Consider the following 15,975-nt stretch of genomic DNA (forward strand, 5'->3'; position numbering starts at 1 on the left):
AATGGAGGAATCGTGACCGGTACTTTATACCGCCTGTATCTTACCTTACTCTTTCCGTGTTTCTTTCAAAGTTAAATGCAGGCCTGACAGCTGTGTGGTAACCTCCACAGCTGCAGGGATTTAAAAAAATATATCAACATGCTTCTCTGTCCTTAAACGGAGTTAAAAACATTTGTTTGATTTTGTAGTAGCTCTGTGCTTGAAGTTCATACTTTAATAAATCGTTGCTACTATTTTCACGCGTATCTCAAGGGTGTCAAACATAAGGCCCTGGGGACAGAATCGCCCCGGTAAAGACTTCCATCGGGTCCACTGGTGAGTTCTGTAAAATGTGGAGAGACGATTTTATGAATTTTAGCTGTATTTTCTGAAGTTTTTTCAGCTTCTGCTATTGATAAACACCTCCCCCGCGGGTATTTACACTAAACCAAACTAACTAAGTAATAAATAAACAATTAAATGACCAACAAGTTCCTGGTTTGTCTTTTTACCCCACAGTAAAAATGTGGACAGGGGTCCACAGTAAAAATAAATAAACTTTCTGGGCAGCAAGCTACCAGAACTTTTTCTGTAATTTTATTTCTTACACATCTTACACATTTCTGTTATTTAGACATTTTTCTTTATCGTGTATATAAACTAGGATTTACTATTGAAATTGTTTTTTTTTTCTTATATAAAGTGTAAATGCACTGCATTGAGGTTATTTATAAGTTAGGATCATTTTAGTGATTTGCAGCAGTTGCTCAGTCACTGATCCCTGAGTCCCCTACTGTACACTCTGTACACACATGACTGTGTTAGTACCCACCCAGACAACACAGTCATCAAGTTTGCAGATGATACCACCGTGGTGGGGCTCATCTCAGGGGGAGATGAGACGGCGACAGAGCTGAAGTTCAGAGGCTGTCAGATTGGTGTGTAGACAACAACCTGGACCTCAATACTACCAAGACAAAAGAACTGGTAGTTGACTTCAGAAGGAGGAAGTCCGAGCTGCAGCCTGTCACCATCAACGGGGAGTGCATGGAAAGGGTCTCCAGTTTCAAGTTTCTGGGTGTGCACATAGACACATACCTCCAATGGAGCTCTAACACCTCTGCGGTTTTAAAGAAGGCCCAACAGCGTCTCCACTTTCTGAGACTCCTCAGAAAAATGGACCTGAAGAAGGAGCTGCTGGCTTCTACCGCTGCTCCATTGAAAGTGTGCTGACATATTGCATCGGTGTGTGGTTCTCCAGCTGCACCACAGCACACAGAAAGGCACTCCAGAGGGTCATTAATATGGCCCAAAAAATCATTGGACATCCTCTTCCCTCCCTGAAGGACCTGTACAGCACTCGCTGTCTCAAGAGGGCACGCAGCATCCTACAGGACTGCACACACCCAGGACACCGGGTGTTTAAGCTGCTGCCGTCTGGCAGGAGGTTCAGGCTACTGAGGTCCCAGACAAACAGACTCAAGGACAGCTTTTACAACAGGGCAATAGCCCTAATCAATGCAAATAGCTGACCTGACTGGCTACCTACCTGGACTTTTTTGGGGGGGAGGTAACAATGTTTAAAACAATAATAATAATTATATTTCCATTTATAACAAGGTGCAATAATAATTAATGTGCAATAATAACAGTGTGCAATACACATACACTTCTTCTTGTTTTATTACTAAGTTAATATACTGTGTTGTGTTGTTTGTGTTGCGTTGTGATGTGTCATATGTAGTGCCGACGTAGGACAGTTTTCCAATCTCATTGTACTATTGTACTATGTATGACTGTGCAATGACAATAAAGAGTTATCTTATCATCTTCATTGCCACACCTGACTCCACCTCACCCTGTCCCTACCATGCTCCTCTGTATGCCCAGCTTCACTATACATCCAGGAGTTTTCTCTGCAGGATTCCTCTTTTCCTCCTGCCTGGCAGATCCATATTCAGCATCCTTTGTCCAGTACATCCACTGCCCCTCCTCTGCACACATTCAAAGCATCCCAGCCTTGCTTCTCTAACTTTATCCCCAAACCATCCAACCTGAGTGGTCCTTTTCTTGAAGTAATTCCTTACTTTGACCATCCTGCTCACTCCCAATGAAAATCTCTTCAGCTCAACCTCCTGTTGTTTTGTTATTTTCATTGTCTCCAAAACTTACACAATAGCAGGTCTCACTACCATTTTTTGTAAACCTCTTTCACGCTGCTTTTCTTCTGTCACAAATCACCCCTGACACTTGTCTCCACCCACTCCACCTCTCTTGTGCACTGTCCGTTGCTTATGCTGACTTGAATTTATTTAGTTTTCTGTTTGATAAACTTTTAAAGCTTATATACTTCTTGGTTTCTTTGTAAAAACACATACTGTGTAAACAGCAGTCTTTAATTTCCACGTGCTTACAGTGAAGCATCTTTCTATACCAAATGTTGCATGAGTTGTATAGGTACTATTTAGTGTCCATCCACATGGGTAGTTTAAGAACATGAGCACCGAGCCCTTCAAGTACCAATCAAATGCAGAGTGCACAGCACAACAGAGTGTGTGTTTTGCCCGCTTACTCGTACCATGATGCCAAGATGTCACCTAGCACCATATCTTCTATGTGTCAAGATGTTATTTAAACACAAAATGAAACACATAATTATGCTTTTGGCTATAATTAAACTCAGCTTTTTTTTTTGTTCAAGCTCAAAGTTTATATAACACGTTTCTCATGGAGTATGAGTGGTTTAAAGATGTAGCAGGGTTTTTTTTTTTTTTTTTTTTTTTTACCAACAGTCAGGTCCACAGGAGTGATACCCAGTAAATGTGCAAGCACAGCACACACAATTAACTAAATTTGGTTGAAAGTTAACATGTGTTTTAGTGCCATCGAGATTGCATGCTAGCATAATGAGGGGGTTCCGGGCTCCGAGAGAAAGTGGGATCGCTACAAGATGACTGAAGACCCAAGAAGGAAAAATACCTCTTTTATAAATGTTTGTTTATTCAGTCGTTGTGACATAGTGGATCATTTAATGTGGACTCTGAACAATCTGAGAAGAACAACTCTTTGGCTTCCTTGATCACATGTCCATAAACAGTCATAAAGTCATAAACAGTCTGTGATCATAACAAAAGATTTTCTCTACAGCTGATGAATGGAAACATATCTAGAAGTCAGCATAGCTTATGACTCATTATTTGCCTAATTGCTAGTATGTTTGAAGCTTTGGTTGAACTAAACACAGAACACACATCCACTCTGACCACTTTCTTCAAACTGAGCATCAGAATGGGGAGGGAGGGCGATTTAATTGTGAGCATGGCATGGTTACTGCTGATCCACTGGGATTTTCCTGCAGAACTGCAGTTCTCTGAGCAAAAGTGCATTGTTGAAATCACAGGAAAATAATTAGACTGCTTGTAGTTGGTAAGAAATCTACAGTAACTCAAGAAACAATTTGTTACGACTAAGCAGAAAAGCATCTCTTAATGCACAACACCCCCAAACTTGTAGCAGATGGGCTACAGCAGAAGACCACACCGGGTCTTGTTAGAGTTGAGCAGGAAACTGGGGCTACAGTTCACACAGGATCACCAAAATTTGACAATAGAAGATATAAAAAAATTTGTCTGATGAGTCTTAATTTTTGCTACGTTTGGATGGTAGGGTCCAAATTTGGCCTAAGCATGAAGCATAGTAAATGAACTGGTTCTTATACAGCGCATTTCTACTCTACCTCAGCACTGAAAGCAACATGCCTCATTCATCAGTTCACACTCTTTCTTACGAGCACTTTTTCTAGGCTTAACTGCTTTCTGGCTAACATTTACACTCCAATGGATGCATCATAGAGCAACTTGGGGGGAGAGTATCTTGCCTAGGTATATTTGGCATGTAGAATGGCTCAAAACAGGTATCAAACAACCAACCTCCTGAGCTACAGTCACAGCACTCCATCCCTGCATCTATTCTAATGGGCACACTTGAGGTCCCTTAGTACCTCATATCATTTAAACATCACAGCCTCCACGAGTATTGTTTGCAGATCATGTCCCTTTATGACAACAGTGTAGCCATCTTCTGAAATCTGCTTCCAGCAGGATAATGCTTCACATCACAAAATTTAAATAATCCCAAATTGGTTTTTTGACCATGAAAATCACCTCCAGTCACCAGATCTCAAGAAAAAAAAAGAAGAAGCACCTTTTGGATGTGGTGCTGGCATGCCAATACGGAGAAAAGTCTGAGGAATGTTTCAAGGACCTTTATGGGATCCAACTCAGTGCTAGCAACATGCAACAAATGAGATGGCCAGTGAGTGTAATTATGCACTATATGCTTATTATGGGTAACACGAATTAGCTAAATAAACATAACCACTAATGACTGGGAAGTCAAAGATGTTTTTTCCTTTTTCCAGCTTTAATTAAAAGAAAAGAAAGTGCAATTATTGAAAACACAAACAAATTGCTAACATGTAAAATAGTTTATTTTTGTAAATGTTTCTAAATTCAATTCCACAAACTCCAAACCTCATACTCTGTACACTTCAAAAGGCAATTCAAAAAAAAAAAGAAACAAACAAACAAAAAAAAAAGAAACGAAAAAGGAACAAAATAAAAACAAAAAGAAAAGAAATGACTACTTTACACGACCAAGAAAATGTAGCACAAACACACTGGCAGGATGATGTATCGTACAAGAGAAGAAAAAATATCCAAGAAACAATTTTGTTACAACCATTCATTGAGAAAAATATATACAATTGAGTCTTCGGAAAGTTAAAAAAATACATGCCATATACATTACAAGTTCTAAGACTGTCTCCAAAATTTTACAGTCAACTTGAAATTGTGCACGCAAAAACTCCTCTGCTTCTAGCATGTGACTTGTGAAGTGTCAGTATAAGAAATATTTCTGATTATAAGCAGGATGCGATCTCTTTCCAAAAAAACGAAACAAAAACAAAAAGCAGAACAACCTACAGTTCTCCATAGAATTCTTTCTGTCGCGCAATGGTTCGTCTAAGTCACAACATTATTAGACGTTCGCACCTTATTTGTGTTAAAAGTAAAGTTTAAAAAACAACAACAACAACAAAAAAACAGGTTAACACATGTTGCTGTTTCCATTTGTGATAAAAAGTTAAAAAGCAGTTTTTTTGGGTTTTAAAACCTAATTCACAGTTCTTTAAAATCAAACCTGATTAACAGCAAACAGATCACAATGATCTTTTACTATCTGAAGTCTTTTTTTGATTCTGTAACCGATTACTTGTTACATTAGTCAACAAAAATATTTCTTTTTTTTTTTTGAGAGTGGTCAAAGTAAGTGTAAGTCACAAAACACTACGCTACAATACCGTACTTTTAATACAACAAAAATACTTTGTGAATTATTGTGGTTATATTACAAATTCTGTACAGAATAATCATAATATATACTCTCAAACTGAAATAACGTCCATCTTAAATAAATTTCAATGACAAACAGAACAAAAACAATTTTTAAAAACACCCAAACATCGAGAAGGTTAAGGTAGTATTTGGTCGGTTATTCCTATAGTTTTTTTTGTTGTTTTTTTTTATGTACATTTATACAAAAGTAACAGCATGTCTTCTTCAATCTTCAAAAACAATAGCAATCTAGCCTTCTTTTAACTCGATCTCATTTTGAGAATAAAATTCATTCACTCAGTAATAAATACAAAACCTCTCGAATTCCACACAAATCACATGACAGAGACCTATGATAAAACTGACTCATGGAATCAAGTATTTAAAAGCTTGTGTGTGTGTGTGTGGGTGTGTGTATGGGTTTTTTTTGTTTATTTTTTTTATTTTTAGTGCAAGTTAATATTCCCTTCGCGGTATTCATTGCTGTACATTCCTCATTCAGTGATGTCTACATTTAGTCAAACGGTATACATTAACAGTATGAACAAAAGGGCCTGCCCTTAGTAAGCAATAAGGCCGCACCCCACACAGTGCTTTCTCATTCGCTGGTGGATTCCGCACCCCATGTACACCAAACAAACACACGGATACATACAGACGGAGGCTTCGACGGAGCCCCTCACATATGGCACGAGTCATTTCCTGCTACTGTGTTATATTTCCCTTCCTCCGCCTATTTTTAATTCCACGTTGTTGACGAACCAACACCGATTCATTTATTTCTCCAAGGGCTCAGGCCTTCTGCTCATTCGTAAAATGACTTTAGTGTGAAGTCTCTTATTTATTCTGTGCAGAGATCACAGCATCCTCCACACGCTATGGCAAGGAATGCGTTTGGGTTCGTCGTTTCCGTTTTGCTCAGTTAATCCACTTCCTGCATTCAGGAGCTCCACAGTGGCAAGCAATCTTGTGCTGGCCCTCAAAGTTGTCAAACTGGTAGTTGAAACACAGCTGCAGAAAACAAACACAGGAGAAACGTCCATGGCTATATCACAACTGCACCGTTTACACCCACATATGCATGCAAATGAACAGGGATAAATTCTAATTACAGAAAAAAAAAAATATATGTGTGTATACCAACCTCCTCTCCTTTTTCAATTCTGCGAATGCAGCTGATGATGATTTTGTAACCCCTCTCAAATGTTACCACCTCAGCAACACAGTTAGGGGCACAAGAATGATTGATATATCTGAAAAAGAAGCACGAGTCATGCGTGAAACAGCATTCAGAGCATTACTGTAATATAGCCGACCACATTTAAATGATTGCAAATTCTATTTGCAACTAAAAGCTCATTTGCTGCCTCTGTGAGCTGATTCAGACACGCAGCGGCAGACGGTGATAAGATGAAAATGCCAACATTTAAAAAAAACAAAAAACAATTATGACATTCAAAAGAAACTAGCTTTGTTTCCAACTTGTTTTTATATCTGTGGATAGATTTTGTCAGTGAGAACTCATAACAAAGTAGTACTGACTACTCAGTGTTCATCTTTCACAAACTATGAAGAAGGGCATGAACCTGTTCCAACATGGTCTCTAGTTCTGGTTCCATGTGTGTTTGGGCCCTTTTGACAATACAACTGAACTGCCATCACTTTGATAACAAAATCCAAAAAAGGCCAACGTCTACAGCAGCAACGAAAAAAAACCCTGATGCTCATTTGCAATATGTACCAGTTTGCAGACAAGCCTCCCACACACAGAAGCAGAGTCTCGTCTGTGCCACTTTACTGGAAGATTATATCGGTTAGACAGATATGGAGAGGCTACTTTTAAGACGTTGAGGCGTGCACTCCACAAGACCTTTGTTCCATCTTAGCATCCCATCAGTTAAGTCCTGTAAGAAGTAAGGCTGGCAATCCATAAATCTAACTACTTCTTTTTCCTTCCTCAAAAATCCCACAGATGCTCAAACAGACTTGAGATTTCAGGGAATTTGAAGCCGAGTTAACACCCTTGCCTCCTTTGGCAGTGGATAGTGGTCAGTATGAAAACCCTGTGCAGCGCTGTGCATTCTGACAACTTTCTACCATAACCAGTTTTCAGTAAATTGTGCTGGAGGTGCTCTTCTGTGGGATCACAGAGCCACCCTTTACTCCCACACATCAATGTGCTTTAAGCCCTCATCACTTGTGCTAACCACTGGAAACAGGTAACACCCCACCGGACATGCTGTTCTGGAGGTGCCCTGACCCAGTCATCTAGTCATAACAATGTGGCTCTTGTCAAAGTCGCTCAGATCAACAGGCTTGCTCATTTTTCCCTGTTTTAACTTCAAGAGCTCACTCTTCACTTGCAGCCTCTTGTAACCACCCCCTTGACAGCTACCAGTGTACTGAGATCATCAGGGTTACTCACTTCACCCGCAAGGGGTTTTAATGTTGTGGCTCATCGGTGTGCTACACTGAATGACATTTGTTGCAGTAAGTGAGTATGAAAGAAATGCTACGCTGTCATGAATACATTTATGAAAATGCTCAAACAGTTCGTGGAAGCTCAGAGTACCTTGCGATCCCTCCATTTAGTGTGGCATCAACAACATGTTCGCTGTCGATGCGGAACATGAACACTGCCCGGTTCTACAAGGAAGAGAAGAAATGCTCTTAGCTTTTGGAAAAGATAATTTTAAAGAAACACAATTTCTGCTAACAATGTTGCAGCACAGATATTTACCTTAGACCTATAGATTTTCTCCTTCCTGATGGCGACTTCATTTCGGAGGATGGTTCCATTGTACTCAATCACCATTGTCTGTTTTTCAACGTCTCTAGCAGCAAACAGCCCCAGACCCTGTGAATATGTTAAATAAGCAGGTTTTCATTTAGTCAACAAGAAATGGAAACCAAAAGCATCAGTCTCACTCTGACAGTTTAAAAGGAATTTAAATCTGGTCGACTCACCTGGATGCGGGAGCGGCCCAGATAGACGTTGGCTCGCCACTCACTCTTCATCCAGCGGTACTGGGAGGACCTGGGGTGCACCACCGGAGGCTTATTATGGGGGGCGGCACCTTCTCCTTGGGCGACATTCTGGTTAGACCTGGCACTGCTGCTGGATACAGCCTGTGGCTGAGGCCTTTATTTTTAGAAGGGAGGTGGAGAAGGAGAACATTTCATTAACTTTGACTTATTTACTTGGAGACAGAACGTTCCCAGGAAGCTAATTTAATGTCAACTTCAAACAAAGTTACCTTATCACCAGTGAGGTGTAGGGAGAGCTTGTTCTTGGCTGAGCGCGGGCACAACCAGCTGGATTGAACATGAGAGGCAACTCCACGAGAGGGTTGCGTCCGTAACGGAACGAGTACCTGTCACAAGCTTCCACTCCTGGGAGCTGAAACCAGATGAAAAGCATAATTTAGAGATTTGTTGATGTTTTTAAATTCTTGCAGCTGATGAAATCCTCCAAAGTAGGTACAAACCGATTCTGTGATCTTGGCAACTGCAGGAACTGTGAGCCCAAACAGATCCTCTCCTTTCAGGTAAACAGGAAAGAGCTTCAGAGTGCCCGACTCAGCTCTCTTCTCAGCAACTGGGCCTAGCACCTTATCCCACACTCCTAATGACAAGAGCAGAGACAAGAACTGGTTGAAACTGTTTCATCAGCCACAAAAACACACACACTAGTATTTTTTTTTCCTGAGGGCAAACCTTTAGCAGAGGTGTCAGTTAGGACCATGTCTTGGTAGCCTTGTTCGATGACTCTGATGGTAAACTCTGGTATCCCGTCTCTCTCTTCAACTGAACAGATGTAGCGACAGCGACGATTGCCATGGCGCATGCTCCAGTAAATGCGGCAAGCTTCATAGCCAACTGGAAAGATGGCTGTTGAGGAATGGAAGGACGCCATCTGTAGCGGTGTGAGCTGGCCGATCGCATGCAACACCAGACTGCCTACCCGAAAGGTGTAACCTAACTCGGGCTGCTGCACAGCCGTGGCAATTTGACGCACTTCGTCTCTCTGGACATAAACACGCCGGAACACGGCAAAGCATCGCAGCTCGTGCTCCAGAGCTTGTCCCGCTGTTCCCCGGGGCCTGTGGGCATGGCAGAGCATGGTCTTATCCTTGAAGAAGGTGCACTGAGCATGCAGGGCACAGGTGAAATGGTAGACGTTGGTGCAGCGCAGGCGATGGCAGCCGCTGGTGGCTCCGGTCTGCTGACAGTAGGCGCATCGTATAGTTTGACCACGCCGCAGCGCAAGCTCCACGTTGATGAGGGCGCCAGCTTGAGTCTCGTACACCTCAGTCGACCAAAGAGCACAGTTGAGATGAACCCACACATCGAGATCTAGATTGAGCAGCCTGGCAGGACCATCAGTCATTCCATCTCCAAACTGATGGCAGAAACAGCAGCGTCTCTGGTCCTTGAGTGACACTGGAGGGCGCAGGGAGGCTCCAAGCTTCTTCAGGAGCTCATCAATCTTATCCTCATCCGGGAGCTGCGAATTCCCTCTTGGCACCACCACCTGGACAGTCCATTTCCTCCATCGGAGTCCTTTCTGTCTCTTTCCCTGGTGCCAGCCGTCGTGGGACCTTGGCCTGGACTTCAGCTTCACTGTCACTTTGAGGGCATCAGATTTTGCGTCAGTCTTGGGTGTTTCACCTGCTAAAGGGAAGGGGATGGGAGGTGTAGAGGGGGGTGACTGCTTTGGCTGAAGCTGGGCCAGACAATGGACATCCAGCGAGGACATGTTGTTACTGTACTGGTGCTGAGTTTTAGAAAGGCTCTCCGTTTGCTCAGAGGCTGGGAGGAGGGACACAGACTCCTGGGAAGATGACAAGGGAAAAAAATGCCAAACTTAAAATTCAAATGCTTTTTTCAGACTCAGATTTCTCAGAGATGTGCATGGGTTACAGTGGTACAAACCTTAGTTTCTGTGGTTGATCTGGACTGCAGTGGTGGTGATGAACAGTAGAGAAGGAAGCAGTTGTGGCTGCAGAAGACCAAGTCGTCTTCAGATTTAAAACGGCCTTCAGATTCCTAACGAGAAGAAAATCAGTCCAAGTTTGAAGAAGCTGAATTAGGAATGAGGTGTAAGTCAACATCTGACTAATGGAAGCAACTCAAGGCAAAGCGATGTTGAAAAATAAATTATGCAATATTTAAATAACCTAAATACTGCTGTTTAACCTACTAACTGATCTGAAATCTATTTAACTCCATTAGGAAAGATTTACATAATCAGTGTTATTGCAGTGCTGTGCATATGAATATATTGATAAGTGTGGCCCTTCAGGGTGAAAGGAGTTTTAATACTTCATTTCCCCAACGTAAAAATCTGGTAAGCCAACCAATCATAGCTCATATAATAATCTCAATATTATATGTATACATGACATTGAAATGATCCAAATTTCTGACAGTGGGACTCTTTACACAATCAAAGCTATAGTCATCTCCAAAATGCATAAAGTTAAAACAAAAACATAATTTCAACATCTCAAGCAACGTTAGTGCAAATTTGCATTTTGTACAATTTCACAGCTGTAAAAAGGAAAGGAGCTAAAGTTCGAGTTCTCGGATAACTTTACCAAAAATTCACATTTTAACTAGCTTATTGGGGCTTTGGCTTGGACACAGTCATCATTATAAAAGGTTATGTGATACATAAATGAAAGCTTTAACTAACTGCTAAGTTCACAGACTGATGAGTCATGCTTTTGGCTTTTATTGACAGCGGCATGCAGAATAATTTGCAGGAAGGGGCAGATTTACTTAAAGAACAGCAAAGTCTGCACGTATACATCGAACGTTATTTAAAAAAAAAAAAAAAAAAAAGATCAACCGAAGGAAGCATCTACTGCAGGACTTCACAATGAATTACTACCTTAAGCTGTAAAGACAGAACAAGAACAAGTTTGAATCTGAAGACTCTTAGACTCTGTTTCACAAGGTGATAATTGAGAAACTGTGGTACCACAGATGCTGACCTGCAGAGTGTCTAATTTAAAAAAATAAATAAATGACTAAATATAGAAAAGTAATCTTTGTTAAAATATTAAAGCCATGTGTCATCTTTGACTTAATGCTTTTTGGAAATCAGCTCATCTTTTACTTGTGACAGAAATTTTGCTCAGGGGCAAAACTGTCACATGGCACTATATTAAAATATGGTGTACTTTAGTCAACGCCGTTAGATATCCGAGCCTTTTTGTTCATGAGAGCTGCTGACGATCAGAAGCAATTTATTATCTGTGGCCTTGATCTCTGAGTAAGGAATGGAGAAGCACTACATCCTCAGTCCATTCAGGCTTTCTGTAAAGGTTATAATTTCAACGTTTAGCCTTTATTTGACAGGTGGTGTGCACAGTTAATATATACATGACTGTGCAGCCAATGCATCTGGTACCTTCATGTGAACGGGGAGGTCTTTGATGGCTTTCTGCACTCCATTTCCCAGAACCACCACCTTACAGTGGCAGCACCACTGGGGTTTACATCCAGAGCTGCCAGGGATCTTGTGATCAGGTCCTCGAGCTCCAGCATTGCCTGATGTAACAGAAAAGTGATGCAAAATTAGATAAATTTTTAACATCTCTGACAGTAACCTACAGATGATTGAATCTTTAATTGGCCTAAACAAACTTTACCAAACAAAATAAAACAGCCTTTATAGAATTGGACTGTAGGCTACCTTCAGCCTCAGATAAATAATGGTACATCCAAAAAACTGTTAAAAAAAAAAAAAGTGCTCCTCTGGATGTTTAAAGGGAAGTGATTAGGTATCGAAAGAGTATTGCTGAATTGTGCTTTTTCACGGGGAGTGATTATATTTAGCTTAAATCAAACATGACATTTCAATTACAGGCTGTATTACTGCACCGGGTGGAATCAGAGATGCTCTTGTTTAATTTAGTTTTATTCCCTACCTGGGCTGTTGGGATGGAAACGGAAATGATGTGCCTGCTGCTGCATCATTCCCTGTGGTCCACTGGCTCTGATCATTTGTCCCGGCCGTCCATGCAGTCCTCCACTGTCTCCTTGTCCATTGAAAAGCATGGGAGGCCGTGGCTCCATGCCATGTGGGCCCACCCTTTGACCGCTGACCATAGATAGGGGCCCCCTGTCTGGGGTGCTGCTAACCTCATAACTGCTGGGGATCTTCACACACAAGAGGTCTGAAATGGCTGCCACCACACCGGTAATATTCTGAAAAATAAATAAAACAAATAAATAGAAGTTTAGAGGAATGCAAGTTAAAAAAGTCCTTTAAATTTGTCCACCATAGTCACCCAAGTGCTCCAAGTAAAAAGGCACTTAAAGCTGTTAAATGTTGACTTCTGTATTACTCCTCTGATTTAATATTAAGAAGTGAATCTCTTAGGAACTAAAATGCCCTTATCAGCTGATTTAAAAGTAGTTTACTTTCTCATGTAAAATGAAATCTGCCTATAAACTAGGATAGCTAAGTTAATATGCAGCTTTAAATATCTTGCACATGCAAGAATTAACAGAACTTGAATAATCCTAAAATAATGTGTGTTTAAGAACTCTGTAATTTCTCAGAATTAGACTCTGATTAATAAAAACAAGCATCCTCTTTAAAACAAACCCTTGCAATAATTATCTTTCTCTTACTGTGTGGCGAGATTATGCACATGTCTGATATGACATAGAATGAGAGAACTGGGAAAAAAATTACTGTATTTTTCTGACCATAAGGCGCACCGGATTATAAGGCGCATTAAGCAAAACAAGCATTAGCATTCATCCTCCAGCTTCACCGTTTATGTTATGCTAACATAGCTGTGTCGATAGCGATCACGTAGCACATGATTACATACCTGCTAGCCCAATTTCAGTAACCCTACAAACGTCACTGCTGTTTAGTTTTCTGTCTTCATTTATGTTGGAAGTGTCACTGTTGTCACAAATTGCTGTCACTGACAGCAATTTATTCAGAAATCTCTCTTTCAGAACATGCTATATCATGTTTAGGTGGAAACTAGCGAGCTAACTTCCTGCTAACTTCTAACTCTAAATTTAATAAATTCTGTTTTCATGGATGCCTGGATGTTAAACTTAATTGTTACACCTGGAAAAGCAGCAACACTGAGCATTTTATTACAGATGAAAGAATTTAGACAGTTTTCAGAATTCATACATAAGGCGCACCAGATTATAAGGCGCACTGCCGATTTTTGAGATAATTAAAGGATTTTAAATGCGCCTTATAGTGCCGAAAATACAGTATGTCAGATTTTTGTCTAACCTCAGTAAATGTAAAGTATTGTTACCTCAGCTGCAGCTGGTCTCAGAGTGATAGCAACAGAAACCATCCCTTGTTTGGAATCATTAGACATGGAGCCAAAGGGGGAGCCAAAGAACATCGACGAAGGCTCAGTCTTGACATCCTGCAGTTTGATCTGGGTCCCTAATGAATTGAAAAAGCAAACCACTCTCAAAAACTGCTGCACCGTTCAAATTTGATCATACGAAGGCATCTTCCACATACTTTTATGCAAAGTGTAAAGGATTCTTATGCATATACATTCTGCACATGCACACTAAAAACATAATGGAAAGCCAGAAAAGGAGCACCATAGTTAAGTGTGCGCAACATCTCATTTGTGGAAGTTGCAAAGCTGGTGTGTTTGTATAAAGTCATCACATTGCTAAATTTTGGCCTTTATGCTGAGAATGCTGACCCCTGCAGACCTGGAAAGATGATCACATTTACATCAAATGGACCCTCGAGGATACACTAATGTGAAAACCATGAATTTACTTTTTAGTGGAGCTTTGTGTATATACTGCATAAAATAAACAACTAAATAAAATAGATATATGCGTTTACCTTTCCCATCAGGTGCAGGAAGCATGGGGAGGACAGGAGACAGGCAAGGGGATGGCGGCTCTTCCTTTACCAGAGACAAGTCTGGGTAACGGCTGATCTCCATGCCAACCACGCTCTCGGGAGATGAAGATGGAACAAAGCTGTCAGGTGTGTCCCTCTCCTTGCAAGGCTCCTGTCCTCGATTACTACAACAAGGAAAATAAATAAATAAATGAGCAACTCTGTTAAAACACTGCAGCCCAAATAAATCATGAAGTACTATTTTTTATCCGTTACCTGAGCTCTTCCTGGTTGTTGTGAGGAGGTGTGGGAAGAGAAGCTGGAACATCCACAGTTTTGGGTCCCTGAGCGATGGCCCGAGCTAACAGATCTTCCTCACTCCTAAATGGAACATGCAGCGGCTTTGGGACCAGGCCCTTGGAGACTGCAACAGGAAAACAACGTTAATATGTATGAATGCCTCCTTCCATTTTCTGCTCCCATTTTAAGATTATGGAAACACAATCGGTCAGCCCATCTTGGACATTTATGAGTGCTTACCCATAGCAGCGGCTTTGCTGGCCAGCTCTTCGGTTGTGGCAAAACCGTTGATCATTTTCTGTCGGTTCACAGGTGGTGGAGTGGGAGGAAGAGATGCCGGTGGGGTCGGTGGATTGCTCAAGTTACTCTGCTGTAGAAGCCAAGTGCAAAGCAATGTCAGGCACACAGTGCCACAGAAACACTTAACACACACCCACCCTTTGTTTATCTGGTATCCCCTTAGTGAAGCAGTAAGATCTCACCTTGTAGGCCAGCTGGGAATAATAATCAGAAACTCCATCTAGTGAGGCGCTGCCAAAAGTACCAGACAAAAGGTTCTCTCCATTGAGCTGGCCACTGCCGTAGGGAGCAAAATGGGCAAAGTTGACCCCAATCAGAGGCTCCATGAGAGGCAGCAGAGAGAGCTGCTGTGTTAGCAGAGACAAGCAGACCGGTGGAAGGTTAGCAGAGAAGTCAGACCAGATATATTCTTGCACAAACCATCCTGACCACAATCACTGAAATGTCCTCAAGTATTTTAAGTTCAAATGAATCTTACATTCGGCCTTCAGACTACAGCCTTTCAAGCTAACAACACAAAGCACCCATCAATTGGAAGAGGAGCAGGTACAACAACAACAGAAAAAATAAATAAATTATATATATATATTAGGGGTGCAACGATACTCGTATCGATATTGAACCGTTCGATACAGTGCTTTCGGTTCGGTACGCGTATGTATCGAACAATACAACATTTTTAATTTATTTTATCAACTTTCCTTCTGACGATGCTGTCTGTGTTGAGCGCTCAGTGGATCTGCGCTCAACAGTGCAGCCTAGGCGGAGTAGTCGAACACAGATTCACTGAGCGCAGGGCAAGCTAGCTAGACAGAAGTTAAGCTCGTTGCAACATGGCAAATTGAACCTCCCCCACCCTCATTCAGATCTGGCGTTTGGAACTATTTTGGTTTTCATGTGACATATGACCCTGAAGGTAAGCGTGTCATGGACAAAAGTAAAACAGTATGTTGGATGTGCCAGCAATGCTCAATTGGTGGGAACTAGTGTGTTAGCGCAGTTAGCTCGTTAATGTGTTGACGTCTTCCAGCCCCACTCATGAGGCGATCCGCGGTAGCTCGTTAACGGAGATTTGCCGTGTTGTGACCTTAACGTCATTTCAGATTAACGCTGACAGCACTAGTGGGAACACAA

At 41.4% G+C, this 15,975-nt stretch overlaps 1 protein-coding gene across 6 annotated transcripts in view; it reads right to left on the minus strand.

The window, feature by feature from the left end:
- Nucleotides 1-4,462: 4,462 nt before the first annotated feature.
- Nucleotides 4,463-15,975, minus strand: part of kmt2cb (lysine (K)-specific methyltransferase 2Cb) — an 81,925-nt gene continuing 70,412 nt past the window's right edge. For 5 of the 6 annotated variants that reach the window (XM_087831597.1, XM_006786464.2, XM_006786465.2 and 2 more), the window contains 16 exons: nucleotides 15,024-15,188; nucleotides 14,782-14,911; nucleotides 14,518-14,665; nucleotides 14,242-14,426; nucleotides 13,682-13,818; nucleotides 12,314-12,593; nucleotides 11,794-11,933; nucleotides 10,311-10,424; nucleotides 9,093-10,209; nucleotides 8,864-9,000; nucleotides 8,633-8,775; nucleotides 8,343-8,517; nucleotides 8,116-8,232; nucleotides 7,948-8,021; nucleotides 6,520-6,628; nucleotides 4,463-6,386 (listed from right to left, as the gene is read on the minus strand). In XM_087831597.1, the coding sequence (XP_087687723.1) occupies nucleotides 6,294-6,386; nucleotides 6,520-6,628; nucleotides 7,948-8,021; nucleotides 8,116-8,232; nucleotides 8,343-8,517; nucleotides 8,633-8,775; nucleotides 8,864-9,000; nucleotides 9,093-10,209; nucleotides 10,311-10,424; nucleotides 11,794-11,933; nucleotides 12,314-12,593; nucleotides 13,682-13,818; nucleotides 14,242-14,426; nucleotides 14,518-14,665; nucleotides 14,782-14,911; nucleotides 15,024-15,188 (3,264 nt within the window). In that variant the 3' untranslated portion in view covers nucleotides 4,463-6,293. The remainder of the gene's footprint in view (nucleotides 6,387-6,519; nucleotides 6,629-7,947; nucleotides 8,022-8,115; nucleotides 8,233-8,342; nucleotides 8,518-8,632; nucleotides 8,776-8,863; nucleotides 9,001-9,092; nucleotides 10,210-10,310; nucleotides 10,425-11,793; nucleotides 11,934-12,313; nucleotides 12,594-13,681; nucleotides 13,819-14,241; nucleotides 14,427-14,517; nucleotides 14,666-14,781; nucleotides 14,912-15,023; nucleotides 15,189-15,975) is intronic. The other variant, XM_087831595.1, reaches the window with a different exon arrangement.

The sequence above is a fragment of the Neolamprologus brichardi genome, chromosome 18 (genome assembly GCF_056152115.1).
Source record: "Neolamprologus brichardi isolate AB-2024 chromosome 18, ASM5615211v1, whole genome shotgun sequence".
NCBI lineage: Eukaryota > Metazoa > Chordata > Actinopteri > Cichliformes > Cichlidae > Neolamprologus > Neolamprologus brichardi.